The sequence below is a fragment of the Pezoporus flaviventris genome, unplaced genomic scaffold, assembly GCF_033815535.1.
Source record: "Pezoporus flaviventris isolate CSIRO_AGI_PZ_B2104156 unplaced genomic scaffold, CSIRO_AGI_Pfla_v1 ptg000002l, whole genome shotgun sequence".
NCBI classification, from domain to species: Eukaryota; Metazoa; Chordata; class Aves; order Psittaciformes; family Psittacidae; genus Pezoporus; species Pezoporus flaviventris.
Genome location: NW_026892550.1, coordinates 58,458,728 through 58,476,078, shown reverse-complemented (window position 1 = coordinate 58,476,078; position 17,351 = coordinate 58,458,728). Strand labels below are relative to the sequence as shown.

The 17,351-nt window shown below is 46.8% G+C and overlaps 1 protein-coding gene across 1 annotated transcript in view; it reads right to left on the bottom strand.

The window, feature by feature from the left end:
- LOC133264977 (AF4/FMR2 family member 1-like) overlaps positions 1–17,117 on the bottom strand; it is a 31,001-nt gene extending 13,884 nt beyond the window's left edge. Inside the window, exons 1-8 of the mRNA XM_061445174.1 lie at positions 17,113–17,117; positions 16,849–16,969; positions 15,379–16,284; positions 8,893–8,937; positions 5,778–5,864; positions 5,370–5,406; positions 4,946–4,997; positions 1,895–1,952 (exon numbers count right to left, since the gene is read on the bottom strand). Of these exons, the coding sequence (XP_061301158.1) occupies positions 1,895–1,952; positions 4,946–4,997; positions 5,370–5,406; positions 5,778–5,864; positions 8,893–8,937; positions 15,379–16,284; positions 16,849–16,969; positions 17,113–17,117 (1,311 nt within the window). The remainder of the gene's footprint in view (positions 1–1,894; positions 1,953–4,945; positions 4,998–5,369; positions 5,407–5,777; positions 5,865–8,892; positions 8,938–15,378; positions 16,285–16,848; positions 16,970–17,112) is intronic.
- Positions 17,118–17,351: the final 234 nt, after the last annotated feature.

The window sequence follows — 17,351 nt, the reverse complement described above, 5'->3', positions numbered from 1 at the left end:
CCCAGACGAGCTGTGCTGCTCATCTGCGCCTTCCTTATGTTTTGCCAGTGAAGTCACTAATTCCTCAAGGAGTGCTAGACAAACACTTCAAGGTTAAGCAGGTAAAACTCTAATTATGCTGTTAACAAGGGTTATAGAATTGATCAATTCTAGAAGGGGAGCAAAGGGCAGGAAAAGTCTGATGATGCAGCATAGACGTCACAGGGACACCTGAGCCATGAGAGGATTTCAGGTCTCCTGTCCTGGCTGCATTCAGACAGCGGGGAGGCTGAGGCAAGAGGCTGTATTAAGCAGCCTCTGCATTTTATCTGCATTCACCTCAGGCGCTGACGCTCTCAAAGGTTCCTTGGCTTCACTGCCACTTGTCTCTGAGTCTGAAGAGCTGTCTGAGTCACTGGTGCTCCCTGAGTCACTGGTGCTCCCTGAGCCACTGGTGCTCCTTGACTCCGAGCTGCTGGAATGTGCTGATGCTACAGTCTTGGCCTGGGACTGTTGGACACTGCAAGGCCACCATGAGATAAAATTAGAAAGCAGCATAGGTGAAGTTTCTTGTTATATTGACATGACAAGATTCAAAACTAAAACTGAAACCCCTGTTTTGGTACTGAGACGAGAAAGGATAAGGCCAAGGAATACAGTGCCATGCTCAAAAGATAAAGCACCGGAATAAAAAACCTCTAGAAGTAATAAAACCTCCAACTCTATAACCAGGTCAGAGAAATCTCTGAGCAGGACTGCTGCAGTCTGCAGCTGCATTTAGCCAACTGAATTTTAAAAAGGAACCAAAACTGGCAAGTGCTCTTTTGAAAGCCTCATCCCTCAAAAGAAAAGGGTGCCGTAAAGGCTAATGACACAGAAACATCCACGCCAGGATGATTTCTCTTTTCTATATTCTTCCCATAAAGTTTTCAATTCATCTGTGTTACTTGGGCAAGGTGCTGGAACTGCTTCTTTAACAACCACGTCAAGCACCAGCAGTTTTTGCAAGACTCTCCTCTCTTCAGGAGTGTTTTCCTCCAGCACTGGCAACAGGAGTGAATGGAACTGAGGAAGAGCCATGACTTGGATGCAGTCCTTTGTTTCGAAATGGGCTTGTGAATATTTTTTTTTCTCTTTGAAACTTGTTCCATACGTCAGAATCAACACATTTGTATGGATTGGAGGCAAGTTTCTTGAAAATCTTGAAAATTCTGTGCTTCTCAACTTCTTGTAATACTGGCAGGTGGCCGTTACGTCTACCCTAAATATTGCTTCTGACTAACAATACATGGCAGGAACTACTTATAAGGAGCTGCCTTATCAGGAGGAGCTGAAACAGCCTCCGTGAGTCTACCCAACGCTTTTCCGTTCTTCGCCTGCTTGGCTGTTTTGGGCTTCCTTCTAAACTAAAACTGGACTCACACCTCACCCAGCACTACTACAACTGAGAACCCCCTTGGCTCCAGGGTGATCTTCAGATACTCTGGTGGAGGGCAAGAGAACTTGGGGAAATATAATTCTGGTTGATAAGAAAAATCCAGCATGCCTGGATTATTCATTTCTCATTGGAGCTTTCTGTAAAACCCCATACAACTAACGCCAATTTTCAACAGCAGCTTCGGGCAGCTAGAAACCAAATCCTGTATCTACAGGAGAAACAAGGAACCCCTTACCCATGCACCCCATATATTAAGACGTAGTTTGTTTTTCCCTTCTTATTTAGTCTAGCTGTTAGTTCAAGAACAAAGCTGTACCTTGGAGGAGCAAGTGGATTGTCAGCAACCTGTTTTGTTCACAAAAAAGAAGGAGGAGAATGAGAGTAAAGGTTAGCTTAAGGCATTCGGAACAACGCAACAAGGCCTGATGATTTAAAGGCATGTCTGCGCGCCCAGCGTATAAAACATCTAAAACCGACTTGGTTGTCATCGCTGTCTTCGCTATCACTGACTTGCAGGTCTTCCTGGAGCAGCACTCTGAAAGACAACCAGAAGATAAGTATCAGCCAAGGCAGACGTACTTTCAAGTACCAGACACTGAAAACGACTTGGTTTGTGCTTGCCAAAAGAAACCAACCTCCCACATTCTTTAGGAATGTTTGGCATTCTCTATCTGCTAAACCCTGTCGTTAATGAATGATAAAACGATAACACACAATCTAGGAACATTATATTGTACTTTTCAACTAATCTCAGGACATTTTGAAAAGGATGTCAGTATCATTGGCTGCCATCTACACACAACAAAGATGAAGCTCTGTGAGGGGAATGCTCCTCGCTTAAGTTTGTCCAGCGCACTAACGCAGCAGCACAGGGTGGAAGAACTCTGATCCTTGTACATTAAGAGAGTGGCGTGCTATTGGGCTGCACTGAGTCCCCAAGGGACAGAAAGCATCATCTGTGCACCAGAAGCTGCGTGCGCTCATGCTCTCTGCTCTCAGGGGCTGCAAATGTTTTTCTGTCACAAGGGTTCTCTTTTTGCTGCTCAAGTGTTCTACCGTACATACGTAAGTAAATGCCAAGGGCAAGCCTCCCTCCTCTTTCTTCTCTACACAATGAACTTGATGCTCCTGCACATCTCAGCAATATCTGTAAATCAAGCAGTTTAGACACTCCAAGCAGCTTACAAGTGGGGAGCCACAAACTCTCTTTTACTATTGCTAGAGAGCAGGCTGCCTGCAAATGTTTCTAGAAGCATCATTTCGTCCTCTGCCTGCAGGTGGTAACTACTGCTTGCTATTTCAATGTATTACTGAAGGCCTCGAGAGGCTGGAAGGGAAGGATCTGTGGGCGGGGACCCAGCCTTCCCCCAGGTGTTATTCTCCTCTGGAAATCACACAGGCATATTCAAAAGGAGCTGGAAAACAGACAGGCAAAACTCCTGCTGTTCGAAAGTACAGTGATTCAAATCCTGAAACTAGCTGGAGACCAGCTCCTCAACCCAGAGAATTACACAAGTGTCATTTCAAAACGGGATGAAAGCTTGGCCACTGACACAGGGATTTTGATCAATCAGGTCAAAGCTGCGTTTATTTCAACCTCATTTCCAACTAAGGGCTTTCTGTGAGAAATTTCTCTCATGCCCAAATAAGAAAAGTAAGCCTCCAACCCCTCAGGACAAGACATTTTAGAGCAGGAAAACAAGTAAGAAAGATTCCCAGGAAACCACATCCACCTTGAAAAGTGGGGGCAGAGTTTGTGTTCCTGATACTTGTGGGGAAAAGGAAAACGACACAAAACTTCACGTTCTTTCACGCCTTCATGTCCGATTATGAACAAAGCAAAAACCATTTACAGCTTTGGAGGTCACCTCTGATGACCCTGAGGTGACCTTTGCTTTCCTAATTCTGCGACATCGGAGGAGTGAAAACCTTGAGTCAAAAAAGTGATTCCCTCCTTTAAGCACAGTTCCCACAAAAGAGACACGCTATTTTACAGTCACACCAAAGCAGCTGCCATGCACGGAGATACTCTCCTTGAAACAGGACCACATTTACTGCCAAAGCTGACCACGGACTCCCAACAAACAATTCCACAAATCAGATGTGACAAATCCACTCTTGTCCACTGAGCAGGATGGCGCGAAGAAACCCCAAAGGTCTCCTGTGTCTACCAGTACAGAGCCAACCCTTGCCACACAGATGATGCCTGTTGAAAAGGCACCAACCCCACAGTCCCCGAGTACCTTACCCTGATGCACAAGAGGTTCTCTGCGCACACAGACTTTGATTACACCCAAAGGCCTACCGCGCTCTCTTTGCATTTGGCCCGTGCCATTGCCCTGTGGCTGCCTTAATTAGCTCATGCCTTAACAGACGCCAGGTTTTCATTTGCAGGACCTGTTCTTTTCCAGCTTAGATACACACCATCAATCTCCCTCCAAAGCTATATAAAAGCTCTGTTAGTGAGAGAAGGAGCACTAAAATCAGCATCGCTTGAAAGCAAAGGCTGGTCCTTCCCCGCCAGCTGGGCTAAAGATGCATCACCACAAATGAGTGAGACATTTCCCCTTTTAAAAGAAGGGCTCTTCCATTCCAGCACTGCCAGGTGCTAACTTCAGGCTGTATTCAAGAATGAAAGCCGTCTGGGAAACCCTTGCACGCTCTGTAAAGCCGAATGCTTAATTTGGGCACACGAGCACCCTGGGATTTCAGGGCTGCTTCAAATTAAGCAGCACAAGCGCTGTTTGTTTTCAGCCAGCTACACTTGGTAAGGCAAGCTACTCCAGGCAGCTGGATTTTCAGTCACGTGTGCTTTAAACAGCAAAGAAAGCAAGCCCTGTTGTGCGAGTGAAAACAGAAAAACAAAGAGGAAGGGATGCATCGGTTCAAGGGACAGGTGCAGAGGAAGTCCCTGGGGAAATCCTTCTTGACTCCATTTTGGACATTAGCCTAAGCCACCCTCTTCCTCCCACTTCAGCTGTCTTTGCTGACTGTGGGTACACTGGCTCTGAAGAGCCCGCACGGACGCTGAGCAGAGAGGGGATGTTGGCGAAGGACAGAGGTACGTACCATGCCGAAGTTACAATTCTGGACCTCTGCGCTAAGAAAGGCGTATTTTCAGATTCTTGTCTACAGTAAAAGTCTCTTCTCTCTCTGCTGCCTGGAAAACTGACTCAAGCTCAAAAGGGATTTTTACAGGCAGCTGAGAAGAGCTGAAAAAGATTGTCTGTGGAGGAAGGCAGAGCCTGCAGCAGTTGAAACGAATATGTTTAACAGCGCAAAGAAAAGTCCCAGAAGTCCTTCAGGAGGAGCAAGCTGGGGTGGAAGAAGGAGCAGCAAAAGAAAGAATGGATTAAAGCAGCAGCTAACTACTCAGGAAGACACTATCCCACACTACCAGCCAGGGGAGGCTCCTCTGCAGAATGTCAGAACAGCACGAAAAGGGTTGAGTTTTACAGACCTGACAGAGCTTGAGTGCAAGACTCTACAATCTCAACCAAGAGATGGCAACTGAGTCTGGTTACTTACGATACTGTTGTCTGAGAACGAGGCAACGTATCCGAAGGTCCATCGCACTGTCCTGTAAATCAAAAGAGAATCAGCGGGGTTTATCTGCCTCAACGGTAGCGTATTTTACCCTATGGTCTCTAAGCATCAGGTTAGAAAGTCACTTTCTTCCAGGACGTAACTGATTGCCACTGAGATTATTTATCACTCCAAATGGGGCTTCCTAATGAAATACTGTTTGTTCTCTGCTGAACTGCTGCCTTAATTTCTAGGTAAGGAATGCATACAGTCTCTTCAGCATTTTCTAAACTCATCAATGTTTAACAAAGCACAGGAAACCACGTCCCTTAATCAAGGTAAACATTTGATGTTCTCAATGTATGACACTCAAAACCGTCTCTCAATAGACATAGAACAGTGTGCTTTCCTTTGGATTTCTACTTACTCTGGTTCTGTGCTACACATCCAACAGGCTGCGACTCCTAGAAAGCAAGCACAAGGTGCAACTTGAGAATCAAATACATCATCTCTCAATAGCAGCGTATCAGTGATCCGATTTCCTTGTGTTTGTTACTCTAATCGATACTTTGAGCAACGTGACAAAGAATAACTCCGAAGTCTCCAATAGTCTAAGCTTGCCTGATGTAGCTTAGCACGGACAGAAGTGATGCATTGCAAGTAACCATCACACAATTCAAAATCCATTGTGACTTCTAAAGATAATTTCTCCTAAAAGCCTTTACCTATGAAAGGAGGTGCAAGAGTTGGAAAGCTCATCAGATGAAAGTACGTGCAAGAGTTGGAAAGCTCTCTTCTAATTTATCAAAAGCCTTGGCAAAAAGAGGGTGTTTACCTTTGTTGGTAATGGAAATTTGGAAGGCTCTGCAGTAGGAGGAGTAGGAATATCTGTCAGAAGAGGTGGCCATGACTGGGTCATTTCCTGGAAAGCAAATGACAGAAGTGGGTTACAGTATTTTTGCTGATACAGGCAACTGAAGTTGTACCTCAAAGACATTTATATTCATGTACAATAAAAAGCTGAGCCCATCGTAAACCCAAGAGGCAATACCACAGCAAGAAGCCCTCTTTGAGCTCAGCGAGCCAGACCGTCATGAGCACTTGCTCTTTTTCTCCAAGCATACTTGCATTGCCCAATTAGCAGCAATCTCGGTGAAGCTTGTAGAGAGTTAAATACTTCCTATGTTTGCAGGATTAGGCTATCACAGTTAATAAAGGGAAAAGGACATAAAACCTGTCTACCAGTAGCTCTGGACTTTTTCAAAGTTCAGGAACTTCCTATTATGTTCCTATTACAGCAACAACACCCCCCTGAAAGGCTTTTCAAAACTCAAGGGGGTCAGCTAGGGAGCTCTGACTGCCAGCCATTCCTCATGCTATTCTACCTGAAACACTGCCTTTTGCTCTGACTGGCCAAGATGCCTTTGCTGCAGAGCTCCAAGACGTGGTTTCAAACCAAAGAGAGCGACTGCCTGATGGGCTATGTCTTTAGGAGCCTTTCTGCCCTGTTGCCCTGCTCTAACTCTCACCCAGGTATCCTGGGTTCAGCAGTAGCAGTCATTTTTCTCCTCCTTGGTAGCTGGTGCAGTGCAGTGTTTTGACTTTCGGCTCGGGAACAGAGCTGATAACAATGATGTTTTGGTTTGGCCAAGGACTTTGTGAGCCTCACGCTCTGCCAGGGAGGAGGGGAAGCCGGGAGGAAGCAGAGACAGGACACCTGACCCAAGCTAGCCAAAGAGGTATTCCATACCACAGCACGTCATGCCCAGGATGTAACTGGGAGTTAGCCGGAAGGGCTGGGGCACTGCGCGGTTGGAGGAGGTATGGGTCGGTGCTTGGTCGGGCTGGGGGGGGGGAAAGGGGGGCGGGCGAGGTATTGGTTGACTGGTGGCAACGTGATGTATTCTCTTCCCTTGTTATTTCCTTTATCATTATTATTATTGGTGGTAGCAGTAGTGATCTGTGTTATACCTTAGTTACTGAACTGTTCTTATCTCAACCCGTGGGAGTTGCATTCTTTTCAATTCTCCTCTCCGTCCCTCTGGGAGTAGGGGGAGGGAAAGGAGGGGGGGAGTGAGTGAACGAGCCCTCTGCCTGGTTTTAAACCACGAGAGTTCTTTTTGGTGCCCAAACGTGGGGCATGAGGGGTTGAGATAACAACAGATCTGACTGGATTAATAGTCACTCGTCACAATGCTGATTTATTGGCTCTCAGAGTTGTTCCTGTTGATATCACAGTTTCAGAATGTTGTAACTTACTTAGAGCCGGTATTTGCTGTGTTAGTGTTTATCAAGTGTGGGGCTTGGGCTAAGGTTCTTGTCTCACTAGTGGTGCTTCATGGCAATGACTTGTAACACGGGCGGGCTCTAGCAGCAGGGCGGGACGGACGTGGCCGTGGACTTGTACCTGCCCGTCCGGTTGCTCTTCACCGTCCTGGCCCTCGCCCTCGCCTCCGTCTTGGTGAGGCCCCGGGGAGCCGAGGGGGCGCGGCCCCGGGAGCCGGCGGCTGCTGAAGCTGCCCGGGAGAGCGGCCCCGGGGACCAAGCGGCGGCGGCAGCGGGGCCCGAGGCCGCGAGGGGACGGCTGCCGGTGGAGGAGGTCGAGGAGCGCAAGAAGGCGGCTGCCGAGCAGCGGGAGAAGGCGGCGGAGGAGCCGAGCCCCGCGGAGGAGCCGAGCCCTGCGACGGCCGAGAGCATTCCCCGGAAGCCGCCCGCCGAGCCCCAGGAGGATGCAGGAGACCACGCAGCATTTCCATCGTAAACCCAAGAGGCAATACCACAGCAAGAAGCCCTCTTTGAGCTCAGCGAGCCAGACCGTCATGAGCACTTGCTCCTTTTCTCCAAGCATACTTGCATTGCCCAATTAGCAGCAATCTCAGTGAAGCTTGTAGAGAGTTAAATACTTCCTATGTTTGCAGGATTAGGCTATCACAGTTAATAAAGGGAAAAGGACATAAAACCTGTCTACCAGTAGCTCTGGACTTTTTCAAAGTTCAGGAACTTCCTATTATGTTCCTATTACAGCAACAACACCCCCCTGAAAGGCTTTTCAAAACTCAAGGGGGTCAGCTAGGGAGCTCTGACTGCCAGCCATTCCTCATGCTATTCTACCTGAAACACTGCCTTTTGCTCTGACTGGCCAAGATGCCTTTGCTGCAGAGCTCCAAGACGTGGTTTCAAACCAAAGAGAGCGACTGCCTGATGGGCTATGTCTTTAGGAGCCTTTCTGCCCTGTTGCCCTGCCCTAACTCTCACCCAGGGACCAGCTAGTTGGGCTAAGCCATGGTCCGGCTAAGAGCACAGCACACAGACCGCAGCCAGGAGATAGGGATCAACCTCCAACCTGCCTTTTCTGGCACCACAGCTGGACACAGAGGACTGGGCTAAAGCTTTGGCTTGCACTGCAACAAACACGTGAACAGCCTAGCACAGACAACGATCTTTGTCTTGAACATACGCTAAAACACCTTAATGGGGGTCAATCTAGACAAAGCCTTTGGGGAAGCTGGGGCTCAGAAATTCAGAACCACTCTGTTGAAATCACACAAGACAGACTTTTCTTGTCTCCCTATTAAGTTTAAATCCTGAAGAGTGTAATACTCCCTCCCAGAAATAAAGGAATTCATATGGCCTGCCACCCTCACTGCCTCTCCTGGAACACTTATCTTATTTGCACTCTGTGCTCGGTGAAAGGGTCCCATGTACTCAGACCCAGCTGAGTACTGGCAGCCTGTGCGCTGCCCACAAAGCCATCTCTGACACAGGTTGCAGAGGCAGTTTTGCATTAAGAGCTGGCTCAGATTGGCGCAAATGTACCATAATTACAGGGACAGAGAAGCCCAGTCCAGCAGCAGTGCCATGCACGCGGTGATATTCCTCCTCCTCCCCCCACCACTACTTCAATGTATACAAAACACAAACACGTCGATCTATTATTTAAGAGCACCTACCTTCAAAATTTCCTTAACGGCTTGGGCATCCCAGCGGAAGGTTTGCTACAAGCAAATAAAAAGAAGGAAGCAGCATGAGTTTCTTTGTTCCTTTACCAGCTGACTGAGATAAACAGAGGCACTCATCAAACGTTTGCTTACCAACAGTTCTACAAAGGCCACGGGAGTCCCTTAATAAGAAAAGACTAAAAAGCCCCATCAGAAGGGCACTTTATTCTACAAAGCCTGTTGTTTTCAAGTCTTTAGTAGAAGATATATTCCAATAAAGATGAGAAAGAACCAAAGTGAAAGAGAGTTCATTAAACAGTGGTGCTTGTCCAGCTGACAGGATTCCCCCTGCTTCCTAACTGGTGTCCTTCTGTGCACCCACGTGCACTCAGCAGAATAAGAAGCCAGTATAAAGCCCTAAACTGGGAGCAGGCAAAGTAAAGGTGGCTGTAAGTGGAAGAATAACCCACCGGACTCTTAAATGCCAGCTCCTGGACTCAAGGGAACACCAACTGTGATTAGAAAAGTTGAAAAGCAGTATGACTAACTTGTGCAGTTCAGGATAAAACCTTGAATGCACCGCCGGGTTAGAGCAACACGGGGAGGAACTAGCCTGCCTTCACTACAACAGGCTTGCACAAATGTACAGGTGCACACACCCGCAAAAGAAGGGAGATTTTTATGTAGAAAACAATTTAAGAAATGCACAGGCATTCTGTTCAAGCTGCACAGCAACTGTGTGACAAAACTCTCCGAAATACCTCCAAGTCCTCTTTTCACCGGCAATTCCAAAAAACCCACACACTTCCATAAGCACATGCCCTGAGGCTTACAGAGATCTCTTAGACACACTAGAGAGAGATGAACAAGGAACTCGGGATAATAAGAATCACCCCAAAGCAAACTAAATTGCTTGAGGAACCACCTGGTACACAAAGGAGAGGTCCACTGGCCATGATGTGTGGGCCAGACACCCAGCCATCAACCAGAAGCAGTGCAGTGCCCCAACCAGGCAGTAACTCAAGACAGGGACGGCATCAGCCTGCCCGGCACTGCCGTCTTTTGTGGCAGACTCAGTTACAGCCTCACAGCAGGAGGCACCAGTAGCCTGCTCCTTGGTCTCGGTGTGATAGCTGGAGGCGGAAGGGCAAAGCACGAGAAGCATTGACAGAATAGTGGCAAAAGCCCAGCTTTCTCCTCTCTGCACAATGCAGTCAACGCTCGCCAAAGCTGGGAAACTCAGAAAGTGGGCATCTTTTTGAAAAGAAGGTTTTGCCACAGATACTACAAGGAATAAGCAGCGCTGGTTTGGGGTAATGGCTGAAGAGCTTTTAAGGCTGCTGCTTTTTATCAAAGGTATTCCATTAGAAATTACAGCACACATTTTTATTCCACTCTGCCAAGGTGTGCCAAATGGAGCTGAAGGACCACACAGCTCTGGCATGTGGAAGTAGGGGGCTGAAGCTTGCTCCCTGATTTGTAAACAGCCTGCCTCGCCTAAAGACCTTTCTGCTCCTTCTCATTTCAGTAATTTCCGCCTGCTTATCTGTATGCCTCTGTCGTCACAGCCCACGTAGAGCTGCCCCTCTGACACCAATCAGCCCTGTGCTGCTTCTCAGTCCCTTTCACCTCAGGTGAAACTGGTGCCTGTAGATATGCAAGCAGCGTAGGTCAAGAAGAGCTAGAGCACGCAGGCATTTCCTATGTTGCCTGCTATCTCCTCCTAATTGAAATGGACTCGCAACGTGTGTGTGTGTGTGTGTGGCTCAAGAATACCAGCTACTGCTCTTTGCCTGGTTTCAGGCTAAATTATTAGTGCTGAGAAAACCCGAGCGAGCAGGATCAGAAAAGCCAATTTGAGTTCCATGCCCTTCACTGTGCTGGCAGTTTTCTTTGTTTCCTAATGAGAGCTTTGCCACTGCAGCTATCAATTATCAGCAGAGAAGGTCACCTCTTCAGGCTGCTGAAAAAGTTTCCCATTTACAGCTGCTTCCAATTTAATACTATATTTTAATAGAAATATTTGGTTACAAATTTATTTTTCCATGTCAACCGCATGGGCTTTTGCCCCTTGAATGCAATGGGGATCACAAAACTGCATATGCATGAATGAAGACTTAGTTTGAATAGAACAGGCGGGGCAAGATCAGACCAAAACCTACCACCCTGTCCTCACTTCATCTGTACGTGCTTCGCTAGCTCAGAGCGGGAGGAGATCTTGCATATTAAATGCACTCTCTGTTCACACACAAGTCACGCTAGGAATAACACACTAACTTACTCTTCAAAGTGATTTTCCACCTGCATTTCTGTGTTAAGAATCTACCCTCTAATACTATAGATAGATGCAAGATGCACACACATAGGGCACGCTTCCAAAATGACCCAGCCAACAGAAGAGACTGTATGTATTTTAACCAAGCCTCTAATCATCTTGATTAGGGATGCAATAATGTTCTGCTGTGTACTGAAAAAGCCTGCCAAAACTTGAAGCTACAATCAACTTGATGAAAACAAACACGTAAACACAGAAATCCATACAGGTTTTTGCAGGCTATCTTAAGGAACACCAGACACCAAAGCAGATGCTCTGCCAAAGATTTACCACTAAAGAGATTATAATACATCTCTGATACAAAGACAGGTCCAACGATCTGAAGCATGGCTTACTCCATCCACCTGGTTTTAGAGGATGTGGTGACAAAGCTGCTTTTGGGGAAAGCTGAAGCAACCGTTCCTAGTTACCTATTCAGGAAAGCATTTATTGGAACAAATACGAAGACTGTGTGAATATACCTGTGATTAAAATAATTTCTAGTCAGGCAGGCACCATCCTGCAAGCAAACTAGCAGCATGGGTGGTCCTTAAGCATGTTTTTAAGGGATGTTTATCGCTTGCTGCAGACACAGTGCACTTGTTCAACAGATCTCTTTCTTTCATCCGCTCACCGATTCCCACAAGTGTTTGACGCATGGGGAACGTCTACCCTTTCTTAAGAGGGCAAACAAAACTGGCAGCTGCTGCAGTAAAAAAGGCCCCTGCAAGCCACAGGAGAACTGGCTACACAGGGGAAACCGCAACACTGGTGTCGAGCAAACAAAAGCAGCAAAACCGCATCAAGTACGGGAGGTACAGGCAGGTAGTTAACACAAGATTTTCTTCTGACTTCTTTCAGGTTCAGGAATTGTAGGGGTTGTTTTTTATATTTGTTTCTGTTTTAAAGTTCACACAAAAAGAGTTATTAGCCTTTTTATAAGGAAAAATATGGAACTTGAGCTGAAGCTTACCGAGGTGTCTTCGCACTGTTGCCTGTGGGCTTTGCACTAAGCCAATAACAAACCAGATAAAGTGTGCACAGACTTCGAAACAAGCTGTATTTTAAGGATGAGTATCCCTTCCCTGACTTCAGCGTGGGAATACTTGCACACCCTTAGGTTTCCCTTGGTGCTATTTTTGTATTGGCTCAAAACCATTCAAATCAGAAGCTCAAAAAGGGACTTTTGTTATCTAGTCACAAAATCTTGGTTGATATAATTTGTTTAAATTCTCAGATTGCACAGAGTTAAATATGTCTTTCATGACTGCTCCATGAATTATAGCTACAGACTTTAAAGGCCATTTTGTTACGTGGAAATTGCCTGAGGGTTCGTTGCTACTGCAAAATAACGTACAGATACTGTTTGGCAGCCGAGTCCCCGTAGCAGCAGCTCGAGCTGTTCTACGAAATTCGGGAAGCTGCAGTCAGAGAACGACAAACCCATGAGCAGAGAAGGCAATTTTCTGAGCAGATTGCCTAAGGCTAGGATTAATTTTCACAGAGGGTTAATAATTACCGCAAGACGCACCGTTTTTAGCGCAGAAAATTCACTTCATTTCATCAAAAACACAATGGCCACAACAAACAAGACAAAAGGTGGAAGAGAGAAGGAAAGGCAAAATGCAACTCAAAGAAAACTGAAACGGAAACCCAACTTTCAAAAACCTTCCTATCCGACTGTCCTTGTGGAAAGAGAAGAAACTTGGTTCCAGTGCTGCACTAACAAGGCACCTCACACTGCAGCAGCTGTAAAATGTACGTTTGGGGATGCACTTGTTCAAGTTTTCTTCTAGCTTCAGGTAGCCAGCTGGGTGGGTTTAGCAGTGCAGGAGGAGCAGAAACAAGCAACGCATCCTACATCTCCCCTCTCACCAGCTTAGTTCTTGACCGTAATGGAGCAAGACTCTTGTAATTCCAGCAAAGCAAAGCTAAAGTCCATCTGCTTGCCATTGCTCCCAGCGTTAAGTTTCACTTCTACATTTCATGAAAAACAAAAACCATGCTATACTTTTTGCTTTATGCACACTAAAGCAATACTGAGGCACCACAGAAATGTACAGAATGGCTCTGCCTCATCCAGCGAGACAGAAATCTTCAAAGTTACATCAAAATCTACTTGTTCTCGTATTTGTGTTTACGCTGCTCGCTTGGTTTTGACACCCGCGACTTCATGGCAGACTACAAATCAAAGCCACCAGGCTCAAAGTCCACAGGAGCCTTCTAAAATAATTTATCTGGGTGCTATTTCAGGTCCTCTGTGAGCCCCAGTTTAACCAGCAGGTTGCATGCAGCCAAGTCCCCTGTGGACGATTTCACAAGCGCGCTTAACCCATTCAAGTCCACTCCTCTCCTTTCCAAGGCAACCTAAAGTTGAGTCACTGAAACAATGCCATACCTCCAGGCACTCTCCTGCTTCTGTCCCAGGGTCAACCCAGAAGCCCCACTCACAGACAAGACAAGACAAGACAAGACAAGACAAGACAAGACAAGACAAGACAAGACAAGACAAGACAAGACAGCAGCTCCAGCCTGCCACCACCCTTGCTGCAGGTTTGAAAACAAACCAAACCGTTTCCATCAACTTCTACTCTTGCTTTCTTCAGCTGACAATGAAGGCTCCTGGCAATGGAAGCATTTTACATCAAAATGCTCAGTAAACAATGGGTGCACTGTCCTGTTCCTGCCTGGCTGCCTGGAGGAAATAAAACAGTCCTCAAAGATATTACATGCTTTTCTAACTCCAAGATGGATTATTTTGCTCAATCTCAAACTAAATGCATGGACCTCTTTCTTGTGTCCAAAGAGCTTCGGAGAAAAAGAAAAAAAATCACAGGTTTGCCTTCCTTTGCCTGAAGGTTTCAAGTTTCTCAGAAGCTCTAGCTTTACTTCCTAAAGCAATTTAACCACTTGAGGGTTTATGTACTGCTGGAGGTCAGCAGGAATCAGGCTATTAAAAGCTAAAAGGCATTTTGCAACAAAATTCTAGTCACTTAGATCCAAACCCAGCATAGCTACTGTTTGGTTGGGTTTAGTCTGTGTCTATTACTTGTTTCTTTTCAAACCTGGGCATTAAGGTACCTGTTAACTTCTCATCAATGTCATTTTGCCAGTTTCCTCTCCTTTTCCACAAGAAATTGCCTACAGCCGTTTGCAGCTGATCAACACCCTCTTCCACAAAAGGCAGAAGGCACCCACACTCTCCCTTTCTCCTACAAAGGCAAAACACAATCTTAAAACTCTCTCCACCTCTCTCCTTGCCCAGCTGCCTTAGGTCTCAGTCCTTGGCAGAGAAAGGACAAGTGCAGTGACCAGAACTAAGATATGCTCGAGCTTGCTGCCCAGGATGCCTTCTGCTGACAACAACAAACAAAAGAGCTCTGCTCCTTTTGCTCATAGCTGGGGGACAAGAAAGAGCCTACAGTCTTTCCCTGAATGCAGAATTTTAGAGGGCTTTCAGGGTCTTGCTTATGATTTACAATCCCACTTCTGCACTAAATTTCCTTCGAGAAACTGCTCAAAAAACATTCCATGGAGCGGGAAACAGAATGGTCTCGTGCTTCCCAAGGGCTAAGTCCATCTGGTAGAAATCTTCAGGATATTTTTTGTTTACATGGATACTTCCCTGAGGGTCTACAGTTACATCGTACAAACTCACTTAGGAGAGCCCTGTGGTGTTCACAGACAACTACCCAAAACCCCAAAAAGCCCAAAAACCTTCATCCTACCAGGTGACCATAGAACTCCCTGCACAGTCAGCTGTCCCAGTACTCAGCAAACATATGGGACTTCTACCCACCAGCACTCAGACCGAGTACCAACGCTCTGCATGCACTGACTGTAGGTACATCACCCCCTGACCTCTCAGCGTATCATTTCCCCCCTTCTTCTTTTCAACAATCTTTACAGGCAAGAAAAAAGTCACAGCAACAGAAGCAGTCGCTCTAACCATAAGGCCTGCTGCAGCCTCACTGATAAAACAGACACGGAATCATGGCGAGTGCTGCATTTTCACCATCCAGGTATCTCCCCCAGATGTACTGGCAAAAGGCACTCTTAAAATACACCTTCTAAAAGTGATAAAGTGTGCACAGCCATCAATGCTGCTCGTAGTCTCTGCCCTTTGGTGACCTGTCCTCCCATAGCTGAGCTTACCCTGCCAGCAACAGAGTCTCCTAACTCACCTTTACGGGCTCAGAAGGGATTTCTGATTTGAATAGTCTGGCTCTGGCATTCACCTTCAGATCTGAGATCTTTTCAAAGGGCTCTCTATGGTATTCCTCCAGGAGAGGTTTGAGATCTGGCGATTCCTCTCGCGCCTGATCTTGGACATCCATTGGTCTCACACAGGCAGTTGGTTTCTGCTGCATCGCGCTGGGCTTTGATGGCAAAGCTGTAGGAACCGTCCGAGAGGAAGGCCGAGTGTTGCTGCTCAGGTCAATGTCTGAGCCGTCCTGACTTTCCTCTTCCTCTGATCCTGTCACTAGGTCCTGAAACGATTTTCTTTGACTGTAGGTCAGCTCCTGGCTTTTGCTGCTCTTTTCTGACTTGGAACTGACGTGCAGGTCGGAACGCAGAGGTGACAGAGGTTCCAGTGGAGGAGGCAAAGGTGTCAGAAATGAAGAAAATGAGAAAATGGAGTAGTCCAGATCATGAGCACGACCTTCACCAGCCGCACGCCTGTCACTTCCCTTGCGATGAAGACCTTCGTGACTTTCCTTGTCACCACAACTGCGTTTGCGACTTTGGCTCTGACCGTTGGATGAGCTGCCGCTCTGCACGTGCAAACCTGAATGCGGTTTTGTCCTTGATTGTGCCTTTTCGCAGGGACTTGAGCGGTGAGCAGGAGGAGCACTTACAGCCGTAGTGGGTGGATGGTGGGCTGTGTCGTGGAATGAAGGTGATGATGTAGGGCTGGTATTTTCATCAAGGGAGTGTGGGAAATGAGGTGCTTCAGGTGAGACCGGAGGAAGGACTTCCTGAAGCCCTAAGAAATTCCATTGGGTTTTGGAGTTGATGAGCCCCATGACATCCTCATAATTGCCCAGCACGTTCCGAATTTGGTTTGACAAGTCATCTCCTTTATGAGTCTGCAACAGAAGAACAGAGGCAGAAATGGAAAAAGCACGGACCCTCAACTTCAGGAGACTCAGCTCTGTAAGAGAGATTCGTCAGGATCTTAATTGCATCACTGTGTATCACCACAAGCAAAGTTAGGCAAGCTCATCTTGATCCTGCAGTGCAGTCCCTCCAAAGCAAGTGGGACTGCTCTGCTCACTCTTAGTTCTTCTGAGCCAAACTTGTAGGTGTGCCTGCAGTCTTCAGGAACACTAACAGCAGACCCGTTTGTTTCTATCACAGCTGCACACAGACAGGCAGCCAAGCTGCTCTTGGGTGCTCTCCCTCAAATTCCCAAACTACAGGAAGTAGCCTCCAAATGAATCTGCCCAGCCCAAAGACCTTACTGCGCTTGCACCATCTTCAGAGCTTTAAACCCATACTCTGATGAGCTTAAGTTAAGCAGATGGGAAGATGCTGGTTCTGCACGTGTCACACTCAACTCTGCTACACCATATGCAGAAGCCACAGCTCTGCTCTTACGCTCCAACCATCTTTCCTCCTCTCCCTCCACCACACCGCCCCCCCCCCATTACCTTGTAGGGTGCTGCAAAGACGGGAGGCTTCTCAGGGAGCTTGTTTTTCTCCTGCTGAGCCTCCCCAATTCGTCTCTCTCTCTCTCTAGCATGCAGCAGGTTTCTGTCCTCATTGCATAAGCTTTAGGAAAGAGAGAAAGAAAGGATGGTTAACGCTTTACACCACTGTTACCAATGAGTACCTACTGTGCTTCTCAGACAACAGTGCATGTCCAGCATGAAAGTCATTTTGAACAGGATGCTTACAGTTGGCAAATCAGTTACGTCATGTCACCGCATGGTGCTATAATACATACAAGGTACAGCAAGCATCCTTCTCGGGGCTTTCTACTCTTGATACCATACATCAAGAAAGGTGGGAAGGGAAAAACTATCCGTCCATTGAATCATCAAACACTGGTTCCAGACTCTTTTCAGTGGTGCTCAACGGCAGGATGAGGACCAATGGCCACAAACTAAAAGTCAAGAAGCTTCACCCCAACGTGAGGAAGAACTTCTTTACA